Genomic DNA, 8,440 nt, shown 5'->3' on the forward strand with positions numbered 1-8,440 from the left:
TGCAGATATATGGGATAGGAGGAAAGCTTCTAGGAACTTTCAAGAGTTTTTATGAGAGTAGAAGAGCTTGTGTCAGGATTAAAAATGGAGAGAGTGAGTGGTTCGAGGTAAAGGTGGGACTTCGTCAAGGATGTGTTATGTCGCCCTGGCTGTTCAACTTATACATGGATGGGGTAGTGTGAGAGGTAAATGCAAGGGTAGTGGGAAAGGGATTGGAGATGGTTCAAGAAAATGGAGAAAAATGGGAGGTGAGCCAGCTGTTGTTTGCTGACGACACTGCACTTGTGGCAGGATCGGAGGAGGGATTGAGGAAGTTGGTGACAGAGTTTGGGAGAGTATGTGATAGAAGAAAGCTGAAGATAAATGTGGGCAAAAGTAAGGTGATGAGATGTACAAGGGGTTAAAGTGGCAGTAGACTGGAAGTGAGCATTAAGGGAGAGCGACTGGAGGAAGTGGATATTTTTAGATACTTGGGTGCAAATGTGGCAGGAAAAGGTGGAGTGAAGGTGGAGGTAGAATGTAGATTGAGAGAAGTGAGTAAATGCCTTGGTGGGTTGAAGAGTGTAATGAGGAATAGACATTTGGGAATGGATGCTAAGAGGAGACTGTTTGAAGGAATGATTGTGCCAACAGCACTGTATGGAGCAGAAACATGGAACATAAGAGAGGAAGAGAGAAGGAGTTCGAATGTGTTTGAGATGAGGTGTCTGAGAAGTATGATGGGGGTTACTAGGCTAGATAGAATGAGAAATGAGGTGAGGAGAAGAACGGGAGTGGAAAGGGAGTTGGGAGGTAGTGTTGATGAAAGAGTATTGGGATGGTTTGGACACATGGAAAGAATGATTGAAGAAAGACTAGTAAAAGAGGTATGGAAGGCAGATGTGGAGGGAGTAAACATGAGGGGACGTCCTAGGATGAGATGGATAGATGGGGTGAAAGGGGCTTTGGGGAAGAGGGGAATGTCTGTTGAGGAAGGACGGGAGAGGACAGAAGACAGGGGTGAATGGAGAATGGTTGTATATGGATGATGTTGTGATGCATGAGGGGGGATGGAGGGTGAGGTAGTATGTGTGAGCAAATTTTGACGCAGCCCGAAGGGATTTCTCCCCGTCTTCTCCTTTTATGTAGGGGGGCGTGGAAGAGGGGGGGTCGCCGGTTTAATGAAGCTACCTTGCTGTGGATGTTCTATGACTTGCAACACTGCTTCTGACTCAGGGCAGTGGACAAGGTGCAGGGATGACCCGTCATCCAGGAGGTCCTAAGATATGAGGGAGGATGGAGGGGTGTGGAGTGTATTCAGGGATGGAATGGGCGGGAATGATTTTATGCCTTTTCCTTTTTGGCTACCTCCCTTGTAAGGGGGAAAAAAGCCTTGGTATATGTATGTATATATATATATATATATATATATATATATATATATATATATATATATATATATATATATACATATACATACATACATATACACCAAGGTTTTTTCCTCCTTACAAGGGAGGTAGCCCAAAAAGGGAAAGGCATAAAATCACTCCCACCCATTTCAAACCTAGATACACTCCACACCCCTCTCACCCTCCCTCTTATCTGAGCACCTCCTGGATGACGGGTCATCCCTGCACCTTGCCCACTGCCCTGGGTCAGAAGCAGTGTCGCCAGACACAGCACATCCACAGCAAGGCCGTTTCATTAAATCGGCAACCCCCCCTTCTCCGTCCTCCCTTGCATAAAAGGAGAGGACGGGGAGAAATCCCTTCGGGCTGCGTCAAAATTTGCTCACACATACTACCTCACCCCCCCCCCCCCCCGCCCATTCCTCCTCATGCAATCACAACATCATCCAGATACAACCATTCTCCATTCACCCCTGTCTTCCGTCCTCTCCCTTCCTTCCTCAACAGACATTCCCCTCTTCCCTAAAGCCCCCTTCACCCCATCCATCCACCTCATCCTAGGACGTCCCCCTCATGTTTACTCCCTCCACATCTGCCTTCCATACCTCTTTTACTAGTCTTTCTTCAATCATTCTTTCCATGTGTCCAAACCATCCTAATATTCTTTCATCAACCCTATCTCTCAGCTCCTTTTCCATCCCTGTTCTCCTCCTCACCTCCTCATTTCTCACTCTATCTAACCTAGTAACCCCCATCATACTTCTCAGACACCTCATCTCAAACACATTCAAACTCCTTCTCTCTTCTTCTCTTATGTTCCATGTTTCTGCTCCATACAGTGCTGTTGGCACAATCACTCCTTCATACAGTCTCCTCTTCGCATCCATTCCCAAATGTCTATTCCTCATTACACTTTTTAATCCACGAAGGTATTTACTCGCTTCTTTCAATTTACATTCTACCTCCACCTTCACTCCACCTTTTCCTGCCACATTTGCACCCAAGTATCTAAAACTATCCACTTCCTCCAGTTGGTCTCCCTTAATGCTCACTTCCAGTCTACTGCCACTTTCACCCCTTGTACATCTCATCACCTTACTTTTACCCACATTTATCTTCAGCTTTCTTCTATCACATACTCTACCAAACTCTGTCACCAACTTCCTCAATCCCTCCTCCGATCCTGCCACAAACGCAGTATCGTCCGCAAACAACAGCTGGCTCACCTCCCATTTTTCTCCATTTTCTTTAACCATCTCCAGTCACTGACCCACTACCCTTGCATTCACCTCTCGCACCACCCCATCCATGTATAAGTTGAACAGCCAGGGTGACATAACGCATCCTTGACGCAGTCCCACCTTTACCTCGAACCACTCACTCTCTCCATTTTTAATCCTGACACAAGCTCTTCTACTCTCATAAAAACTCTTGACAGCTCCCAGAAGCTTTCCTCCTATCCCATATGTCTGCATAACCTCCCACAGTGCCTCTCTGTCTACCCTATCAAAAGCCTTTTCCAGATCCATAAAAGCACAAAAAACATCCTTCCCCTTTCCTATAGCTTTCTCACATATCTGTCTTACCACAAAGATCTGATCTACACAACCTCTACCTGTCCTAAATCCACACTGTTCCTCACCAATTACTCCTTCTGTTCCTCTCCTAATCCTCTCAATCAAGATCCTCCCATAAGCCTTCCCAACTACACTTAACAAGCTAATCCCCCTGAAACTACTACATTCACTCTTGTCCCCTTTTTCCCTTATAAAGAGGAACTATACAGGCACTCCTCCAGTCCTCCGGCACTCTACCCTCTCTCCAGCAAACATTAAATAACCTCACCAACCAGTCCCACCATCACTGTACCTCCCTTTTTCAGACATTCTGCATGGCATCCATCCAGACAAGGTGCCCTACCTGCTCTCATCATCTTAACAACTGCCTTCACCTCATTTTCCTTATTTCTCCTCCATTCTCCTCACTCTCATTCTTTCTTCTCCATCTGCAGCTATCTTTCCCTCCCCATCCTCCTTCACATTTAGCAACTCCCTAAAATATTCTGCCCATCTTCCCCTTACTGCTTTCTCTTCCATTATCATCTCTCCATCTGCACCTTTTACCTTTTCTTCCCTACTTGATTCACCTCCGCTTCCTCTCTTAATTGATTTCCAAAACATCTTTTTATTACTTTCAAAATTTTCTGTCATACTCTTACCCCATTTCACATCTGCTCTCCTCTTTGCAACTTCCTCTTTTGCTTTATTCTCTTTTTTTCTTTGTACCTCTCATATGACTCCCTCGTCCTATTTTGTAACCAATCTGTGTATGCTCGTTTCTTCTCTTCTACAACCTCTTTTTTTCCTCATCCCACCATTCACTACCCTTTCTTCTATTTCCCCCTGTCCTTCTTGTTCCACACACACATCCTTGCACACTTTAAGACTCCCTCCTTGAACCATCCCCATTCCTCCTCCACATCTAGCTCTACTATCCTTTACTCCCTCCCTCCTCTCCTTTCCGTACTCCTTTCTCCTTTTCCCATTCAAAGAGTTAACTCAAAGAACATCCCTACCTTTTGTCCCTTTCCTCTTTCTCCATCCATCTATCCTCCACTCTCAACTTACCTTCCACCAAAAAATGATCTGATATTCCCCCACCCTCTCCCCTTAGCACATGTACATCCTTAACTCTTCCTATCATAATCCTATTTACCACTACATAATCCATTAGCGCTCTATTTACCACCCTTCCCTCCACCACCCTCTCCCATGTGTACTTATGCTTGACTTTCTTCCGAAACACTGTATTTGCTATCATCAACTCTCTTTCTAGACACATTTCCACCATCAACTCTCCACTACGATTCTTTCCTGGAACTCCACATTTCCCAACCACTCCATCGATTGGACCATTTCCTACCCTAGCATTAAGGTCTCCCAGTACTATTACATTGACACTTCTTCCTAAACCCTCTATGCACTCATTTAAATCTATCCAAAAGGCCTCCCTTTCTTCTACACTCTTCTCACTGCCAGGCCCATATGCACTTACAAAGACCCACATCTCCTTTCCCAGTTTCACCTTCATCCACATTATCCTTGAGGAAACCTCCTTCCACTCCACTACCTGTTTACCTATCTCCTCACTTACTAGAATAGCCACCCCTTCCCTCCCTCGCCCTCTCTTCACTCCTGATAACCTCCCACTTACACTCCTAAACTTACACTCACCCTTCCCTTTCAACTTAGTTTCACTCAAAGCCAACACGTCCATCTTTCTTCTCACAAACATACTACCTATCTCTTCCCTTTTACTCTCATCTGTACCACATCCAGGCACATTAAAGGACCCAAACCTTAGGGTACTGGTCCAAGGCCTTCCAGACCCTCTTATGCCTTCACTTTTATTTTTAGGAATGTGCCCTGTGGGGCTACAAGGAGAAGGATGCCTAGTCCCAATCCCCGTCCCTTTTTTCTCGCCTCTTACGATCCAAGTGGGAATACTTGGTGGCAGTATTCTTTCCCCCCACCACAGGGAATTCCCCCATCACAGAAAGAGAATACTTAGAGAAATGGTACAGGACAGCAACAAGGGTTTGGGGGACAGCATAACGGAGGGACAGTCGTAGTATATACATGTATATATATATATATATATGTGTATATATATATATATATATATATATATATATATATATATATATATATATATATATACACACATATGTATATATATATATATATACATATATACATATATTACAAAGGATTGTAGAGGCTTAGTATACAGACAGGAGACCTTTTGGTCCATAACTAGGTTGGATGTGAAAAAATCCTAATAATAATAATAATAAATAAACTAGCGGAACCCGTGTAAATTACACGAAAGAGAAGAGGGTAAATCATTGCATCAAGATGGCAAGTGAGGTAGGATATCCTCTCCCTCTGTTGTCCTTCAGGGTACACTATAATGTCACGCTGGACAGGAGGTGCTCCATCATCGCCGACAAATATTGCTGTAATTTCATAATTTGTTGGATTATTATATATCCTCGCATCAGGGCCGGCAATAAATTGCATGGTTATTTTTCTGGGAGGGATATTTTGTAATGTAGCTCTCTGTTGCTCTTCAAGTACGATAGTTCTCATGTTTTTATATGCCCCTACATAAAGATTGTCGACCATTGCTTGAGATATTTTTTCGAAAACTGAATATAAGCAATTAGAATTTTGATTAGCATTTGACCTCAGATTTAATGCTTCATTTGTTTCAATTATATAGAGCTGTCCATATTTTCTTTCTTCATTTTCATTTGATCTTCGAGACCTTCCAGAAGTTCGAGACCTTCCAGAACTTCAAGACCTTCCAGACCTTCAAGAACTTCGGCACTTTCGAGAACTTCGGCACTTTCGAGAACTTCGGCACCTTCGAGAGCTTCGGCACCTTCGAGAACTTGGGCAGCTTCGAGAACTTCGGCACCTTCGAGAAGTTCGGCACCTTCGACAACTTCGGCGACTTCGAGAACTTCGGCGCATTCGAGAACTTCGGCGCCTTCGCAAACTTCGGCCCCTTCGAGAACTTTGGCACCTTCGAGAACTTCGGCACCTTCGAGAACTTCGGCACCTTCGAGAACTTCGGCACCTTTGACAATTTCGGCAGTTTCGAGAACTTCGAGAACCTCGACACCTTCGAGAACTTCGGCACGTTCGAGAACTTCGGCACCTTCGAGAACTTTGGCACCTTCGAGAACTTCGGCAGCTTCGAGAACTTCGGCACCTTCGAGAACTTCGGCACCTTCGACAATTTCGGCACTTTCGAGAACTTCGAGAACCTCGACACCTTCGAGAACTTCGGCACGTTCGAGAACTTCGGCACCTTCGAGAACTTTGGCACCTTCGAGAACTTTGGCACCTTCGAGAACTTCGACACCATGGAAGGTCGTTGCTTTTTATATAAGCGTGACACACAAAATAAATAACACACACGCTATCGTATTATTATATAAATAATAATGATGATGATGATGATGATGATGATAATAATAATAATAAAGTCTACGGAACAAACATACCTTATTTCAACCATTCAGTTTTGCGTGACACAAAATAAATATCATACACGCTATCGTATTAGTAATATAGATAAATAAAAACTATAATAATGTGAATATCAAATGAAATGCATAAACGCATAGGCACAGTCAAACTTCAAACAAACAGGTAAATAGTAAATAATAATAAATTGACGTATAAGTAATAATAAATGAGAATCAAACAGACAAATGATAAAAAAAATATATATGTAAAATAAATGATAATCATTATGGCATCTTGCCTAGGTGTTTATCTAAATGATTTTCAAAGCTTCTAATTGAAATACATTGCACTGCCTCTGCAGGAAGTTTGTTACATTTATTAACTACACAGTTGGCAAAGTTGTTTCTACCCACTTCCAAATTGAATCTATTTCTGGACATTTTGAGACCATTATTTCTTGTCTGATTATCATTCAATGTGAAAATTTTGTCACTTTTGATGTCAATTCCCTTTAGAATTGTAAAGACCTGTATCAAGTCACCTCTGAGTCTACGCTTTTTTGGTTGATTTTCGTATGATTTATTTTTGGTATTTGGAATCAGTTTTGTGGCTCGCCGTTATATTTTTTCCAGTCTGTCAATGTCTTGAGATTCAGTGACCATATGGAAACAGCATATTCCAAATGTGGATGAACTAATGATTTATATAGCTTGTTAATGAGTGATGGACTTTTGAAGTCAAAAGATCAAGTAATCAGTCCTAGAATCTTATTTGCTTTCTCAGAGGCTGAAATACACCACTTGGATGATTTGAGATCATTACTGATAATTACACCAAGATCTTTTTCACTATTCATTTTTGTTAACAAATTTCCAAATAACTTGTAATCACACTTACTGTTATTTTTACCTATGTGCATTACCTTGCATTTACTTGTGTTAATTTTCATTAGCCACTTTTCAGACCATTGTTGTAATTGATCTAAATCTTCTTGAATATCTAACTGATTTAAGTGATCATTGGCCATTCCGCACAGTTTTGTATCATCAGCAAATTTAGAAACAGTAGATTTTAGTCCATGGTCTATATCATTTATATATACTATGAATAGAAGTGGCCCAAGAACGGACCCTGAGGAACTCCAATTGTAAAAAATTTCCATCTAGAAGTTTTTCCATTTAAAACAGCTCTCTGTTCTCGATCATTCAACTAATTACTAGTCCAACTTAATAGGCTACCACTTATTCCGTGTGAAGCTAATTTAGTAAGTAGTCTTTCTTGGGGGATGGTATCAAAATCTTTTGCAAAGTCTGGATATATTAAATCTATATTGTTTCTTTTGTCATAACTCGAGATAACTGTGTTGTAGAATTCGAGTAAGTTAGTCTTGCAAGAACGTTTCTGTCTGAAACCATGCTGGCTATCATTTATCAAACGGTTACTTTCTAAATGATGTTCGATATCATCTCTGATAATTGTTTCCATTATTTTTCCTACAATTGAAGTCAAACATATAGGCCTATAGTTATTAGGTTTCTTTTTGTCACTTTTTTTTTTTTTTTTTTTTTTTTTTATGGGAGTAATGTTAGCTAGCTTCCATTCTCTTGGGACATCTCCAGATATGATGGATTTCTTGAAAATAGTTTCTAATAGATCAACAACCAGCCCTGGCCACCGGCTCTACGCAGGTGGCACCGATCCCCAAGAGGAGCTACGACTGCCTTGGGGAGTACCACAATCCTTTTTCTCAACATGCACTCTTACTTTTTTTTCTGCACCAAGGGGTGATTCTCCGGCGATCACCCCTCTTCTTCTACTTTTAGCTGGAGATGTAGAGAGCAATCCTGGGCCCACCACAAAATACACATGCCCAACATGCTCTAAACCCATTACCTCGAGCAGACAAAGGGCTCAGTTCAGTGCAATATGTGCAAAAACTGGGCCCACCTCACTTGTACAACACTTGCCGACACAAACCAATACACAAATACTTGGACATGTTCTACCTGC

General features: G+C 41.9%; 1 protein-coding gene across 1 annotated transcript in view; it reads left to right on the forward strand.

Moving 5' to 3' along the window:
* The window catches only part of LOC143030789 (uncharacterized), a 64,351-nt gene extending 58,172 nt beyond the window's left edge, over window positions 1-6,179 (forward strand). The window contains exon 8 of the mRNA XM_076194006.1: window positions 5,719-6,179. Within this exon, the coding sequence (XP_076050121.1) occupies window positions 5,719-6,041 (323 nt within the window). The 3' untranslated portion in view covers window positions 6,042-6,179. The remainder of the gene's footprint in view (window positions 1-5,718) is intronic.
* Window positions 6,180-8,440: the final 2,261 nt, after the last annotated feature.

The sequence above is a fragment of the Oratosquilla oratoria genome, chromosome 12, assembly GCF_046742065.1.
Source record: "Oratosquilla oratoria isolate Oo_2021 chromosome 12, ASM4674206v1, whole genome shotgun sequence".
Lineage (NCBI taxonomy): Eukaryota > Metazoa > Arthropoda > Malacostraca > Stomatopoda > Squillidae > Oratosquilla > Oratosquilla oratoria.